Consider the following 16,120-nt stretch of genomic DNA (forward strand, 5'->3'; position numbering starts at 1 on the left):
GGTATTGCAATATGTTGTGGTAGGCGCGGGTGCACTGCGGCATCATCGCCACTCTATAGTACTATATGGACGTACATACATAAAATCTGCAGACAATCTGTGGAACAATGTGATAAATCTTATAGTGCGCTGACTACAACTGCAGCATGCCCCCTCTGGGTGGGAGTGTTTGGTGCAAGTGCACAGACACACAGGCGCATTCAGTTAAGAGTCAGACGGACAAAGCGACAGGCGGGGCAGACAGAGAGACAGACGCGGGCCGGGCAGAGCGAAGACGATGACGAAGACGGGCCCGCGAGGCTCAAGGCTCGGGCAGACCGCCACACCAACGCATCAACAACAGCAACAGCAACTTGTACATCATTTTCAATGCTAAGCAACATGGCAAGAGCATGGCAATGGCCTGCAACGACAACAACAACAACAACAGACACAACATAGCTCATATGGCTTGCAGATTTATTTTGCAGGCGTCGACTTCGACGTCGACGCAAAATAGTTGAGCACTGCGCAAATTACAAATTCAAATTTAATTAAGTAAAAAATTAAACAAAAACAAAGATGCAGACGCGTCTGCGTTGTAGTTTGTCAGTCAGCGATGGAGAAAGGCGCACGGGGACAACAGTTGGCACAGCGTCTGTCAATGTGACAGGCGACAAGCATCGCAACATGGAGTCAGAGACGGAACCAGCCGGAGTCGAAGTCGAATTCAAAGTTGTGGCCGGAGAAGCGATCTCAGCCAGCGGCATCTCCGCTAGCGGCATGCAAATCGATCGCATCGACAGCGGGCACTTCAATCGGTTGTCGCCTCGACGCAGCTAAAAATGTTTCAATTAAATATAAATAAAATATTCCGCACCATTGCATGTGCCTACTCGGCTTACAGCACGCCTTTTACGGCTAGTCGCAATTGGCATAGTCTAGTGGCAACCATACAGCACACAGCCACACAAGTGAGCCAAGTGAAGGTGTTTCACTGGATAATTGCATGCAACATGGAGTTAACTATAACTATAAGCTATGCACTTGCCGAGCACCACATGAACGACCACCAGCAGCCATCAGTACCATGAATTATGAATACCAATTTTCCCGCCGGCCACCTGACGGCCCTCATCTTGCCTCCGCTATTGCGTGTCCATTTGTTTCGGGTATCAATTTGAAGCGTTGGCAATAGGGCTGGGCAAGCATTATATTTCATAATCACAGTGATCAAAACTTGATGTTGCAAAATATCAGGCAGCAGCACTAAAGTGGAGCGTACATTCTAGTTGGGCACAAATTCTACTAAAGTATAACTGCATAAGTTAACAAAAATATTGACGTGTTAGAATGTTAGTAAAAACCAATTTTTCATTTTAAATGATATATGAAAAGAAAATTAGTATTTTCCAACCCAATTTCCAACCTGCATGCAATGAAGCATCTTCGTATAAAAAGTAAACCTTATCAAAATAATAAAAATTTCTACAACTCTAGTCAGCACTGACAAAGCAAATAGATATCTGCTGTGAATATTAGAGTATTATTTGTATGTGCGTAGTATCCGTATAACGTTTCACCATAAAGTCTAATATCCACTCCACGGTATATGCACTCCACATATAGATGCATAATATATTAAATAGATTTATATAATGCTATTAAGGAGCTAAGTAAATAAAAAGTTCAGTGACATTTAATATCATAGTCCCTAACAGTTGCCATGCTGTGAACCATCTTCAGTTGCGTCGTTTGCATTTGCCATCTATCACAGCCAAAGCCAAATTGTATTTTGCATAAAGTTGCAAAGTTGCAACGTTACGTTGCAGCCTGCAGGGCTTGTTCGGATGTGCATTCGCATTCGCAATGTCAACGGTACTTTGCGGTCATAAAACGTTTAGCCAGTAAACGCGTCGTCTATCTGGCCCCGGCTGTTGGCTGATGGCTGATGTGTCAACTGTGCGGCGATTGCAGCTTGCAACCTGTTGGCAGACGCAGACACGCTGTGGCACAACCAACTAATTATGAATCAAATAAGCGAGCGTCTGTAGAATTGTCGCCGATGTAGCATTAATAATGCAATATTTAAGCATTGAGTTTATTGGCGGCACCTACATGAAATCATCATTAAATGTTGCAGCCGACATTGTTGTTGCGTCGCCGCAGAACTCGTTTGCCGCAATTTGCGGCATTAGCAGATGTTGCAGACATGTTAGCTCCTACACAACATTCGACCCATATCAGCCAGGCCAATTGATGTGACTTCCGTTCTGTCTAAGCTGAAGGCCTCAGCCAAAAGCCACAGCTACAGCCCACAGCCCAAAGCCAGTAGCCCAGGAAGTGGCCAAGACACTGTCTCGGCCAAAGACGGGCTAAGACTTTTCAATATAAATCAATTGCGATATTTGCCCCAGCGCATACGAAAGTAGCAGCAAACGGAACTGGGCGCAAGGCATACGTCAATATGGGAAAGGACATGCGAATTGGCAAAAGAGAATCTCAAGACATTTCAAATTTAAAATGTGATTTCGCCAAACACACACACACACACACTCACACACACTGTCATGTATAAGTAACTGGAGCCACACACATATGCCAAGTCAAATTGAAAGGATAATTCGCCCGCAAACACCCTCCTGGGTATGCAGCCCGCCCGGAGACTCAACGCGACTGCTATTCGACTGCTCCCAGTTCCCCCTTGCGCCCTTCGACTGCTGATGGCATGCTAACACGCCTTTGAATTTGCCAATTGCTGTTGGCGCACGTACAAAACACTTAAATTTGCACAGCGGCAGCCAAGACACAGTCAGACTCAGGCCAAATGCATACGTATGTATGTATATATATGCTACATTTATATGGTTACATATGTACAGATGTAGTCCGCAGCCGGCCAGGAGCCGCAGTCGTACCCAGGCAATAGGATGCCAAAGAGGCAGCGAGCACGTTTAAGAAATAGAATTTTTAAGCAAGTGCGTTCGAGTCGGTCCAGGACTAAGTCCGAGTCCGTATTCCATGTATGTACATTCTTTAAGGTTTGTTTTTGCTTTGTTTCCATTTGCTACTCTAAATTGTGTGGTCCCATAGACTTAGTCAAACCATTTAAAGTTCCTTAAATATACGTTAGCAGCAAGGATGTATGTTTTGGTTCTTTATCATACTTTAGGGTTAAGCTCGTAGTTAATACAAATATGGAAATTGTAGGCTGAAGTTCGGCTCAGTTCCAAAGCTATTTACTTTACAAAACAGAAAATTGTTGACGGTTTCTCGCAAAGTGGGGAATTCATCTTTCGCTAAAACTACAAGGAGCAGACACAGGGTATCGGCCAGTCGTCTGCAGGTTGGAACTCCCTGTAGTAGCATTTCCAAGTGCACTTGAGCGTCTCACAGATTTACAGCTAATGAATAGCGCCTGGTTCAATATGATTTCTTGCACGATTTGTTTGTTAAAAGTCAATTAGTTGATAAAGCAGCTAAGAGCCGCTGAAGAGCAGCTGTAGCTCTTAGTCAGTTGGTCCATTTGTCTGCTGGGGGTAGCCCACACACTAGTGTAGCGTTGGCGGCTGTGGCTGCGTCGTCTGCTGCCACAGTAACTGCCACAGCCACTGCATAATAAATTCGCTAACCACGTAATGCTGCAGCTGCAGTGCAGGGATTTGGTATACATTTTTTATGCGCTGCCCGCCCGCTTCCAAGTGCAGGAGACACTGGCAAAAGTTTAAGAAAAGTCAACAGTTAACAATGCGGCTTCAACGTGTCGCCCGTGCGGATGCGGATGCGAATGAGGATGCGGATGCGGATGAAACCACAGCAGCAGCCGCCGCAGCAGGGCTAAAGTTCGTGCGCTCTAATGGCATATTGCGGGCAAGTGCTAAAGCGAGCCAACGGCGCTCCGGGAATATGGTATAACCAGTATGTGAGTGTGTCTTCAAGTGCTTGGGGCTCTGTGCCCTGGGCATAGAGTTTGGCTATGCTTGCTAGTTTAGTTTGCCTTTAAAATGGCCGAAACTTGCTGCTAATTGGATTTGTCAACTCAATAAAAACTGAATTAAATGCGTTTTGATGGTGTGACTTAATGTTGGTATTGGGTTCCTTGACCAGTCACCAGCTAACAGCTACCAGCTACCAGACACCAGTCACCAGCTCGCAAAAAACTTGGCAGGCAGCATGCATAGACAAGTAAGCAGCCGCAGCTAGTTGCAGGACCAAAAGGTATTTGTTTGGTCGCAAAACTTTTGCATATTAAAATGTCATAAAAAGCAATGTGCAAGGCAATTTCCGCTGCCAATTGCATAAAAATTCTGAACAGAAAACAAAACAAAAATCTGTAGCTCTTTTATGCTTGCATACCAAATACATTGCAAGGCAACGCTGCGTATGTATAATTTTGGCAGCTGCACCACAAGAGAGATAAAATGTCATTAAGCCAGAATGCGGCACGCACAAGGAGTCCAGAGCAACTGCAGCTGTGACTCTGACTGCGACTGCAACTCAAGCTGAATCTGTTCAGCTGCCCACACAGTGGTCAGTGTTTGGCTTTGGCTCATTGCGTGACTGCGGCGGCGATGGCGACGGCGACGGCAACTGCGATTCCGATTCCGATGACGCCTTCACATGCCGCAACAGCAGGATGCGAAGTGGAGCCTCCTGTTGGCCAGATTACGCGCACGATATGCTAATTTACATGCAGTGCCAGGGCCCAGGAGGAGTCTTGTTGTGGGCGATCGATGGCCATGCGAGGCCGAGACCGAGGCCTGCAGCTCCGACGCTTGCGGCCGCTCGGCCTACGGGGCACCCTGATCGATATCTGGCAACTGGAAAAAAAGTGGTAAGTACAAGTAATCGAGTTGTAATAAATTTAAAGTGTGGAGCACCCACAAAAATACGCCAAGGCAAACTTGTTGCACGCATATTGACACACGCACAGAAGCACGACCAGGCCTGGAGAAGAGAGCAGTGAAGCAGGGTACGCAAGAAAGGCCCAGTCAAGCTGTTGATTTTCAGCAAACATTTCACCTGCTTGGCTGTTTGGCTGTTTGGCCTGCCGGCTGTTGAAAGTTCGACCCGAGGGGCTATTTGCTAAGTATTTTCACGTTGCGGTTGCGACCACTTAAAATCGACTGCCTCAAGTTGTTGCCACAGCAGTTGCAGTTGCATGCAACAAGCGTCAATCACCCGCACAAAGCCAAACCGTTCGCTTCACTGTTATGGAAAATTGTTGATTTGCCGCTTGATTGCGTGCATGGAGTACAGTTGGGGTGCTCGGAAAGCAGCCTGCAGCCAGAGTGCAGCGGCTATTGGCAAAGCCATCAAGTGTTTATGGATGCGATGTGAAGTGCAAAGCCCAAAATACCGACAAGCACCGGGAAACGGCAATGAAAGTGATGGTCAAATGATCTCCACAGCAGGGATTTTTAACAACAATTAAGCAAAATTTCATTTGTAAACTCGGAGAGCGAAAGTTCGAATATAGCAAGTGAATTTTGAATCTTTTTATAAGAAAATATATTCAAATTCTTAATAATAACAGTTGTCAAGCACATCCAAATTAAAATGACGAATAATCAATAATTCACATTTATTATTTTGATCAGAAAGCTTTAAGGCCAAATGATGTGGTCACTTAAGCTTAGCCAGTTATTGATTTCAATGCATCTGGACTAAGTCCCAATGGTATTTGCAGACCTTCTTTTGTAACATAGGTGTACTTGGCTATATAGCCATTACGACCAGCTTCATAGGTAACAATCAGAGTTCCGGATTGAGGTTCAAACTGCTGGTTGAGCTGACCCTTAACTAGAAACTCTCCAGGTGCAATCTCTTCCACGTTCTCCTCGCGCACAGCGCCAAGCTGATTAATTCTATGTGTGAATAAGTTTATCAGCTTCAAATAGAAAATATTCCAAAAAATTCTTCTACCTAAGTGTGTATTTATTGTCATTTATGGGCTCCAACTGAACATTGTCATTTTGGATACGTGGAACCAACGCCGAAAGAGCCGAGTTGGCAAAGAGAACCACAAGTAACTGTTCTGCAGAAAGTAAACTTTAAATATGAAATATTAAAAAAATCTGTAGCTTACGGAAATAAACAAATTCGCAGACATGTCGTTGTCGATCTTTCTGTGTCTGTATCTGGCAACCAACTAGATTGGCAACTCCCAACGACTCATCTTCAAGTCCAAAAATCTAGTCGCTTTACTTTATTTAAGACACAAACGAGTTTTGCTTCTTCACGACTATCAAAAGTCAACAAAAAAATTAAGCGACCTTAAGCTTCAAATTGTGTGAAGGCCGCAAATACCCTAATGCGTAATACAGGAAAACTCATTGCAACCGAATTTCTGCAACAGGCAGCACAAGATGTTCCAAGACTGCTTGTAGTTGCAGTACAATAAATCTTAATTATTAAATTGGCCAATATTGGCCTGTTTTATAACTTTTCCAAGACGCGATGACAACAAGTTAAAGTGATTTAATCGAGAATACCCGACGATTGGATACCCTGCACTCAGTGTTTGGTTATGACCAACATTTTTGACCACACTTCTATGCACTCGCTCGTTACGCTGCCTTAACTCTTCCTGGATAAAACTATCAGGTTTTCATTTAAACGAACCTAATTAAGCTGTTTTATTTCTGAAAGAAATTACCCCGCGTCGACAGGGGCAAATGTATATGGTATTACAATGTATAATGTTGTCGCGCTAACTTCTGACAAATACAAATGTGCTCAAATTAACACCATGCCCCTTTCAATATTATTATTGTTAACTTCCACTTTATTTTTGTTTTGTTTATATATTATTATTGCTTTTTCTTTGCGAATAATAATAATTTAAAAAACAAATAAAACAAATAAACAACTTCATAATTCCTGCTGAATTTAAGCTAGCGGCCTCTCGCTTTTTGGTACGATGCTTAAACATCTAAGCCACACACCTCCGGGACGTCATATTATATGACAGTTGATTTTGATGGTTTTCATACAATGTGTAAAAAGCTTTTCCTCCAGTTGGAGGTCAAATTTTTGGAAATTTTAGACTTGAAAGGCAGATAATTAAACATTTTAGCTTCGCAGCTTGTACGATTTGGATTGTGCGTTAAAATAATGTTTTTTATATATGATTCAAATAAACAACCAGACAAACAAAATCACACAAAAAGTGACGGGCAGATAAACATTACATGTTCGAGTCCTTTTGAATGGCTAACTAAAGAACTTGTTCCGGTTAAAGCACGGCAATACGTGCTTGTACATATAGAATCTTCTATTACACAGTATAGGACAAGCCCAATAAAATATTATTGAAATCTGTAATAGATAGTTAATATAATTTTACGTGCATAGAGACGACTACAAAACAATTTCCAAATTTTTGTCCGCAGGAGACAATAATTCAGACTTAAAAGAAAGCAATACTTTGTGGACTTAGAGGAGTCGAACAGTTAGCCCTATTTGGGTAGTTAAAGCTGACAAAAAAGCGAAGCTGGCTATAAAATGGTTTATATTACATAGTAAAAAGCAATTTTAGAAATAAATAGCTTTGAGAGTGAGAGTAGGCTGCGAATGGTGATACATGCTTGTAAAACATGCAAAAGCTACCCATTTAATAGTCCAAAACTTATTGAGTACACAGACTTCGTTTAAGCACTTGAGTCCGAGCGGACGCTTTTATGACACACATTTTTAGGCCGGAAGCGTGCCCCGCGGCGCAAGGTGAGTCCCAACTGGGGAACCGCGCGCCGGTCTGGGAACGGAAACTGACGTTTTCTTAGACTTTGGCCACAATATGCTACCGACGGCCACTGATTGGTACCTCGTAAATGACTGCAGTCCGCTGGAGGTTATAAAGTGTTCAGGTTTGGCAATTTGGACCAAGATACTAGCTAGCATCCTTAAATAGCCAGACAGCCTTAGTTAGTCATTAGTGGACTGTGGCTTGCACCATGGCCAAGTGCACTCCGAAGTTGTTTTTATAAAAATTTTTGACCCGCTAATGCATCTATTTGCAATAAAAAAGTCAATTGAATGTTAAATGTTGAGCAACAAAAAGCCAATTAACTACAACATTTAATGCTTGACCGAAATTTTTGAAAGTCTTGACTATGTACTAAAATTATTGTTTTTCGGGTGCCGGCAATTTAAGTTCTTTCGGTATAATTGTGTACTTGGTTAAGTAGGAATAAGGACCCGTTTTGCTGGTTACGATTAGTCTTGCTGCCGGTCCAAAGTAAGCACGTTTTAGGTCATCTTTTCCTGTAAACTGGCCAGGCCCCGTTTCTTCCACAATTTGCTCAAGCAAATTTCCCGCACGATCAGGAAGTCTGCATGCAAATCATTGAATGAATCAATTATTTAAAAATATTAAAAATCAGCAGACAACTAACAAAATTCTGTATACGTTATCATGAAGGTGTTCGAGCTGAACCGTTCTCTCGTTGGCTACCTCGACAGTATTAACATTTTGGGGTCCCACTTTATCTGGTACTGGCGACGACAGGACCAAGTTCACAATTGTAAAAAGAAGTACCTGAAGATATTATGAATAAATTTCAATATTTGACAAATCGGCTACTCACAGGGCTAAGTGAAATTCCAGACATATTGTCGTCGGCCTTTTTAGATTAGTGCCTCAAATGTCTTTAAGAAAAAAATGTTGCCCATTTTATAGGTTTTACCGCTCAGGTGAAACGCATCGATTCGATAAAGTTATTTAATTATACCGTAGCAGAATATATGGCTGGCGTGCATAAAGAATCTCAAGGTCGTTGAGGAAAAACTAAAATAGTTTGACTTAGCTTTTAGAGCTTGGCGAATAAAAAGTACTTAATGTGTGCTAATGAAATCGGGACACTTATAGGTTCATATAATTCAGCAATATGTTTCTGCGACAAGTCAATTGAACAAGAGGCATATATTCGTAAAAACAATTCAATTTTATAAAATAACTTCAAATCAACTTTTTGCAGATAGCCGAACACATCAAATAGAAAAAGAAATAAAATAAACATTTATTTTCTTGCTACGATATCCGTAATAAAGAATGACTTTTAACCAATGTAGATGTGCAGATAGACGGACATATTTAATATATATATATATAGTTCAGAAATGAACTATTTTCTTCTTACGATATTCATAATAAAGAATGATTTCAAACCAAGTTTTGATTTGCAGACAAACGAACATTTAAAATATATATGTTATTAGGAATTCTGCACTATATTTTATTGCCTACAAGATTTATGGCAAGGCTTTCAAACAATTTATTATGTAGGCATTATGTGCAGGCATTTAATCTGAACCGGACGTTTGCGCTTCTCTCCCCTGATCTTTTACTGGCTGAATATACTGATATGTGCCATATGCCTTGGCGTCACCTTTATCAGCAGCTGCTTTGTGGGTAAGGAATAGTCTGCCATATGGACTAAATTGTGGTTGGCTTAGTTGGCCCCTCACTTCATATTGGTTGGCGTTGGTCTTCTCCACAATTTCTTCCAGTATAGATCCATCTGAATGTTTAATTCTATAAACAAATCAGTCAATGTATGGACCCATAGATACTTAAATTCCTTTTTGCTTGAAACAAACCTTAGCTGGTATTTGTTATAACCAATTGGTTGGATCTCAACGCCATTAAGAGAAACACTCGGTACCAGTCCCGTCATCGCCAAGTTGGCAATCAGAATCAGAACCAACTATATAAATATTTAAGATGGTCCAATCAGTGCTAACTCTTCAGGAATGGTGTAACTTACCGAGCTAAGCAGAATTCTCGACATGTTCTCATCGACTTATTTCGATCAATGGTTCTAAATAAAAGCATTTATGCCCGTTTTATAGATTTTGTCTGGCAATTCGAATACAACGGATCGATTCTTCATAGCTAATGCTAGAACTCAGACGTGTCTAACAAATGACAAGGTTGTTGAGAGCAAATAGAATACTTTGGCTACGGTTTTTAAATAGTTAAACAATATTTATGCAATACCGTTATACGCTGCCTTTGACCTGGAACGTGTAAAATCACTTTGTCATACACATAACGGTTCATTGCAACTATTATGCAAACGGGTTTGAGTTCTCTACTCGAGAGTCCCTGACTTAAAGTCTCTTAAAGTCTCTAAGGCTCAGAACCTTACTGTGGATAGAATGAGATCGCCGTCGGGATCAGGCGATATTTCATTCCTTCCTTCTTTATACAATTTTTAAGTATTTTCAATTGAAATATGTTATGGCTCACAGTCCCAAATATTTGCACTTCATGCATACATATATACCGAAAATTCTACAAGCTCTGACATCAGCCAAAGTCAGCATGGAATACTTAGAGTCCGCTTCCTCTGGCAGCTCATCGTTGCTTTCAAACAGCTCAACTATAAATCTAAGCCCCTTGCCAGCCACATCTTTAGACTAACTGTCCGGGCGTGCACGCATTGCTGTGAGCTTTGCGTCTGGCTGGCAACAGCCTTTGCCCGGAGCACCCACAAGCAATTGCAGACGATCGGAAGATGAACCCGGGGCGGCCGCTGCGAACATAGTTGATGATGCCAGCTGACCTTAATCACAAATTTGCATGCGCATTGGGGCCTCGAGCCCAACAGAGCCGCCAGACGGAGTCAGGCGGACAGAAATGCAGTTGGATTCGAAAACGCATGCAGCTGCAGCAGGTGCAGTCGTTGCAGTTGTTGTGGAGTTAGAAAGAATTCTTGCTACAGCCGCTACACCCACACACGACCTTAGCAGCTCATTGATTTCAATGGCCTCATGCCTGCAATTTAAATGCATTGCGAGCTATAAATTAATGCCAGACAATTGCATATTTTCTAAGGTCGCTTGAGCAAGGAGAAGCCCGTTGTAGCTGCCCCAGTGCCTGGGAACGGGCAACACCCGCAATTGATTTTTATTTATTTATACAAATATAAATATATAATTTATATATACTTTTTTTTTGGGTGGTTCGGCGTTGTTCTCCGGTGACTTGCAGCTGCAGTGCGCAGCAGCTTGATTTATGCGACAAAAGCTGCAATGAAGGCCGTGGCTCATATGGCAAAAAATTGTCAACAGAGCGGACCATAAAAGCCGAGCGCCGAGATACGAGCATGATACCAGACTACACTAATCAACACGTATTGATCATATGCAAGTGGTCAGCAGTCCATGGAGCGACTGTCTATTAATTAAGCAACAGCAGCAAGAGCAACAGCGGCAGCGGCAGCAAAAACTTAGCTGCCGTTTTGGTCACCACACGTTCACCCAGCTACAAATTGCTATTGCCACTTTGGTGCGCCAGCCACTGAATCTTTGGCCAGTTGGATGCAGGTTTATGCGACCAATATGCTTATCGTGGCGGCATAATCGCCAATTGCAAGCGCTGAGGGCAATGAAAATGGACTGAGATGCCATTCCTGGCCGCCAGGACGGAATAGGACTGGGCGGTGCTGGGGGTAGGCCAATGATGAGGCAATCTACAGCGCATAACTTATACGCAATGCGTTTCCTCCTGACCACTCATAAATGTGACAGTTTTACCCAGAACAGTTTCTATGGATATGGCATTTAAGTACTATAAACCTTTTCGGTCAGCGGGCTTTTAGCCCGGAACGTAAGGAGCAAAAATGGGAAATTATGGTCGAGTAAATCGTAAATGGAATAATGGAATATGCAAAAGAACACTTGAGCAAATTAATTAAATTATATTTAAAAAGTTTACTTACCTGCACATAATCTTCGATCTATCAGATATGTAAAACGGAAATAGGTATCCCTGAAAAAAAGGAAACGGGAATTACAAGAGTGCTTGGAAATTTTTAAATGGGAGTAAGAATGGAAAGACACTTAATTCACCCGGGCTCAATCATATTTTGATCTATGGCAAGCCTGAAGCAAACAGAATCATTTAAAAATGTTTGGGCTGCCATTTATTTCATTTGACTCTTAGTTTGCCATTCTCAAATCAATTTGAAACAAACTTGCGGCCAGTTAACGACAAATGACATTCAAAAAGCTATGAATTTTATGCGCAGTCTATCGCAGCATGAATGGCGCGGCATTATGCGGGTGCTTTTCGCTAGGCCAGTTAACAGCCAACAGCAGGCCCGGCCAAGCTGGTTTCGGCCCCGTTCCGTCTGATGTTTCCGTCTACGTCTCCGTCTCCGACCTGCCCCAAGGCGCAGTCCGGTGTAATTAATGCGGCAGCAGCTGCGCTTTGCGCTCAGCCCCTACGCCCCTCAGCGCTCCTCGCTTATCTGACGCTTGCATATTAAAAATCTTTATAGTCTTTTGCGGTTTGTCTTTGAGTTGTTTCTTTTTTTTTTTTTTCTTTCTTTTTTTTTGGCATCTATTCGATTTAGAAAATGTCGCATTGGGTGCGTGAGTGTGGGAAACCTACAGCAGGCGGGTGCGACGGACATGAACGATACCAATCGCAAGCGCCCGCCTGGCGCTGCCAAACGGAGCGCAGCAGCCGCGCAGACGATTGGAATCGGCGAATGACAGCGTTGGTGGCTTCCTCCTACAAGTTTCGCTGTTTGGCTCTTTGACAGCAATTTTATTTAATTTCTGTACTGATGGTACACAAATGATAAGAGCACTCAGCTTGGCTAAAATTGCATTTCATTTGCGCCCAGAAATTTATACAGAGACAGCTAGAGGTTATGCAAATGGCCAACGGGCAGCGTCGAGGTGCACCACCTGCCCTGGTGATCTGCGTCAACATGATGCAAGTGCAGGTTGCTGCCGTGTGGCCCATAAAACAAGCAAACAACACCAACAAAAATACAACGACGTTCATACACACTCTCCCTTTATTTGGAGATACCTTTTGTATCTTTTGTAGAAATCATTGCATAACTGTCGGATCTATGTTCCGATAGCTGCAACTCTATAAAAATTACCTCAATAATAATAAGTTCCCTTTCGAGCACTCAATAGACACACAATCTGTTAAGCTGTGATATGAATAAAATAAAATCTCTTACCACTTAGACAAATTCACCACACAGACAGCTAGAAATGAGATCTATCATGATACCTATGAAATTCATCTCATGGTTGAACTAACTTTCTTTGAGACCAAAACATTATACCCTCAATTGGGCATAACAAGTCTAGAGTCTCGGCCCCAAAAACAAGAGCGTCCAATTTGTGTGGCTTGTCGTAAAGTTTTTTCGAGGCAGCAGCTCCTGCAACGGCAGGCATTCATTTGGTTTTTATGAGGCGGCATGCCAGGACGACAACATCGCACTCGTCGTCCACGAGGTCGTTCGTCTAACTTGATTAGAAGCAACGACCAGGTGGCAAGTTTGGATGCTTCTTCCATCTTGCTGTGGCATGTCCTGTTGATTTACGCGTGTGCTTATTGCATTTTTGCCCCACGTGCTCAGCCAACACCCACAAGGCGACCACCTGGCTGAGACAAATCGTTCGGCATTTTTTAGTTTGTCAAAATGTTTAACCCGTTAATTGTGCGATTAATCGCTGCATTAGGCGCTGCCAGCAGCCACTAAATCAACAATTGGCAACGCAAGCGCACTTGCAGCGAGATGCATGCTGTATCGGCTTGTGGATACCAATTTGTTTGCCACATGGGCAATTACGCAAGCAGCCCGCCAGCTGCCCACAAAATCAATGCCCCCTTGCTGCATCAGGCATGCAGGGGGGCAGCTAAACAATAAATAATGAAGCGAATCAGCGGCACGTAACAATCGAAGGGGAGACGACGCCCGATTCATCAGCGCCCATCAGTTGCAGCTGTGGCCAGGTACAGCCTTGATCGTGCCGCACAGCTTTTGTCAACGTCCAAAGAGAGAGAGAGAGAGGGAAATAAAGAGAGAGAGAGAGAGACAGAGAGAGAGAGAGAAAGAGACAGAGATGCCCGCTCCTCGTTGATTGCAGCTGATATACATCAATATTTAACACTGGCAGGTTGTAAAAATCGAGGCAACGGCTACTTCAGTTCTTAGCACCTGCAATCGAAAAGGCATCTCCACATCATCAGCTTTATTAAGCTGTAAAATGCGTAACGGATTAAATGTGTAGCACGACGAAACGAAAATACCCTTTCAAATTCAATTTCTCTTATATTACACAAGCAAGATGCGGCTCGCATAAGAAATTCACATATTCTTAACATGAGAACCGTTGAGAAAAGAGAAACAGCCAAACCTAAGCCCACAATAAACCATATAAAATAAAATAATAACAATTACAGAATTTTGGATCCGAAAAGCAACAAGAGCTATAGGTAAAGCCAAGAATTATCTCATGGTTTCTGTTTCAAAATAGGAAATTTAATAAATTCCGATAACATTTCAGAGCTACTCCGAATGGTTCACAATTGAATCGGTGGTTCTGCTTGGGATTGGTTAAAGCTTATGGCAAAATGTCAACGCTCTGGCAAAAAAAAAAATAATCTTAAATAAAGCCTTACACAGCTGCGCTCTGGTCTGTCAGGGCTAATTGATTACGCGCTCGAGCTGCTACCGAAGGGTACGCCAAAAACCAGAAAACATAGACTTACACTGGGACCCTGCTCTGATGCAGATGATTCCCAGACGTAACGCCGGCCCGGCCCAGCCCCGTCTGATCTGGCTTGGCCCAAACAGCGTGTGAAGTCGGCACGAAGCCTTGACAGCTGACCGATGCTTGGGAATCCAATGTGGCACCTGAGCTACGCATTGATTGAGAACTGAAAGCGTGGAGTGCATTGCGCATACGCCGCGTGCATCAATGTTGAATGGACGTCGACAGACGTCAACAACTGCTGCAACTCGATATGAAACAATTTTTAATAATTGACAATTAAACTAACAATAATTGACAATAAATATTAAAGTGGCGCTGCAATTAATGGCGCGTTTTAGCCATATAAGTCGGCGCTGGTCGTGGCTCGTCATCGCCGGTCGCGGCTCAGTGGCACGGCGGCTCAACGTCAAACGGAGACCGCCTGACAGTGTGAGAGCGTCTCGAAAGAGAGCACCGGCTTAATATAACTCAATTAGCTGAGCGCCAGAGCCGATAAATCAATCACGAGAACAGCGCCCATAATCAGAGCAACAACACTGAGAAGTTATCAGACAACCCGCGGCTTGGCACCTGGCTGAGACCGCAGCTCCGACCTGGAGCCGAACTGAGGAGCAAGTTTAGTTGATGATTTGCGTGCCGCGCTGCCATTTCTCAGAGCATCGTCCAACGCAGCCAACTTCCGGCGCGATGCGGTTCCAACTGCAGGTCCGTCTGGAACGCCGCGGCTCGCTCTGTTTGGCTTAATTGAAACATTTTGCGTAAGCGGTCAGACGAGGTGGGAGGACTCTCCTCTCCCTCCTCTGATGCGACAGCACCTTACTTTACTTGACTTTACTTGACTCAAGTGGCGCGATGCACCCACGCAGCATTTTGTTGGACTCACTCAACTTGGACAAATCCCGTCCAGCTACGGCCACAGCCACAGCCATAGCCAGGGTTACATCTTTGGTTTCAGCTCCATTTGGAGTACGGCTTGTCACAAATTGAAAGCTACAAGCGGCAAGTACACGATTTATGTGGGCCGATGAGCAACAGCATTAAACGAAAGTGCCCCTTGATGCTGATCAGGGCATAGGCACTTGGGTGGAGAGCTGGGGGGGTAGTCAACAGATTTTCAAATGCAGCGTTCGGTGCAGACCAGAGTTAATCCAGGCACATCCAGCGACATGACCATGAACGCCGCCGCCAGTTTATGGCATTTTAATGGTCACTTAATTTTGTTTATGTTTAATGGGCGCGCCTGTGGCAGCTGCCTGTGGCTCCGATTGTGCCTGCAGTTGGAGCTGCGTCGTATATTGATTGCCGATTAACGTACCAGGTAGCCGAATACATGGGGACGACGCCATTGTTCGCAAATTGCGCATATAATTTCTAGATGTGGCAGCTTTGTTAAATATTTGAGCAAAATTCGCGATTTTAATAAGCTCTCTCAAACGGCACTGGGCCTGTCCCTGGCAACTTTCCCACAGCGGGCTGGCAAACTAAGCGGCAATCTATGGAGAATTAACAAAATCATAAAGCAAATAGTATGATCGTATACCACATTGCAGGCCCAGTCCAAAGCTCAAACACCAGTCCGAGCCCAAGCTTGGGCAGCCAGCTCTAA

At 43.5% G+C, this 16,120-nt stretch overlaps 3 protein-coding genes and 1 long non-coding RNA gene across 4 annotated transcripts; 1 reads left to right on the top strand and 3 right to left on the bottom strand.

Annotated features, from left to right (window-relative positions):
- Positions 1–5,614: 5,614 nt before the first annotated feature.
- On the bottom strand, positions 5,615–6,093 carry LOC115770351. The gene is made up of 3 exons (XM_030715588.1): positions 6,068–6,093; positions 5,905–6,011; positions 5,615–5,846 (listed from the first exon to the last, which is right to left on the bottom strand). The coding sequence occupies exons 1-3, from the start codon at positions 6,089–6,091 to the stop codon at positions 5,615–5,617; spliced, it is 363 nt and encodes a 120-aa protein (XP_030571448.1). The 5' UTR covers positions 6,092–6,093.
- Positions 6,094–8,019: 1,926 nt separating this feature from the next.
- Positions 8,020–8,649, bottom strand: LOC115770263. Its single transcript, XM_030715480.1, has 3 exons — positions 8,568–8,649; positions 8,376–8,518; positions 8,020–8,312 (listed from the first exon to the last, which is right to left on the bottom strand). The coding sequence occupies exons 1-3, from the start codon at positions 8,589–8,591 to the stop codon at positions 8,105–8,107; spliced, it is 375 nt and encodes a 124-aa protein (XP_030571340.1). The 5' UTR covers positions 8,592–8,649; the 3' UTR covers positions 8,020–8,104.
- Positions 8,650–9,187: 538 nt separating this feature from the next.
- LOC115770264 lies at positions 9,188–9,844 on the bottom strand. Its single transcript, XM_030715482.1, has 3 exons — positions 9,747–9,844; positions 9,580–9,686; positions 9,188–9,514 (listed from the first exon to the last, which is right to left on the bottom strand). Exons 1-3 carry the CDS (start codon positions 9,768–9,770, stop codon positions 9,283–9,285), a joined length of 363 nt encoding a protein of 120 aa, XP_030571342.1. The 5' UTR covers positions 9,771–9,844; the 3' UTR covers positions 9,188–9,282.
- A 3,952-nt stretch (positions 9,845–13,796) lies between these two features.
- Positions 13,797–14,835, top strand: LOC115770233. Its single transcript, XR_004018823.1, has 2 exons — positions 13,797–14,233; positions 14,305–14,835. It is a non-coding gene; the product is annotated as an uncharacterized LOC115770233 (long non-coding RNA).
- The last annotated feature ends 1,285 nt before the right edge of the window (positions 14,836–16,120 follow it).

Source organism: Drosophila novamexicana, unplaced genomic scaffold (genome assembly GCF_003285875.2).
Source record: "Drosophila novamexicana strain 15010-1031.04,08,12 unplaced genomic scaffold, DnovRS2.1 tig00004555-arrow-pilon, whole genome shotgun sequence".
Classification (NCBI taxonomy): Eukaryota; Metazoa; Arthropoda; class Insecta; order Diptera; family Drosophilidae; genus Drosophila; species Drosophila novamexicana.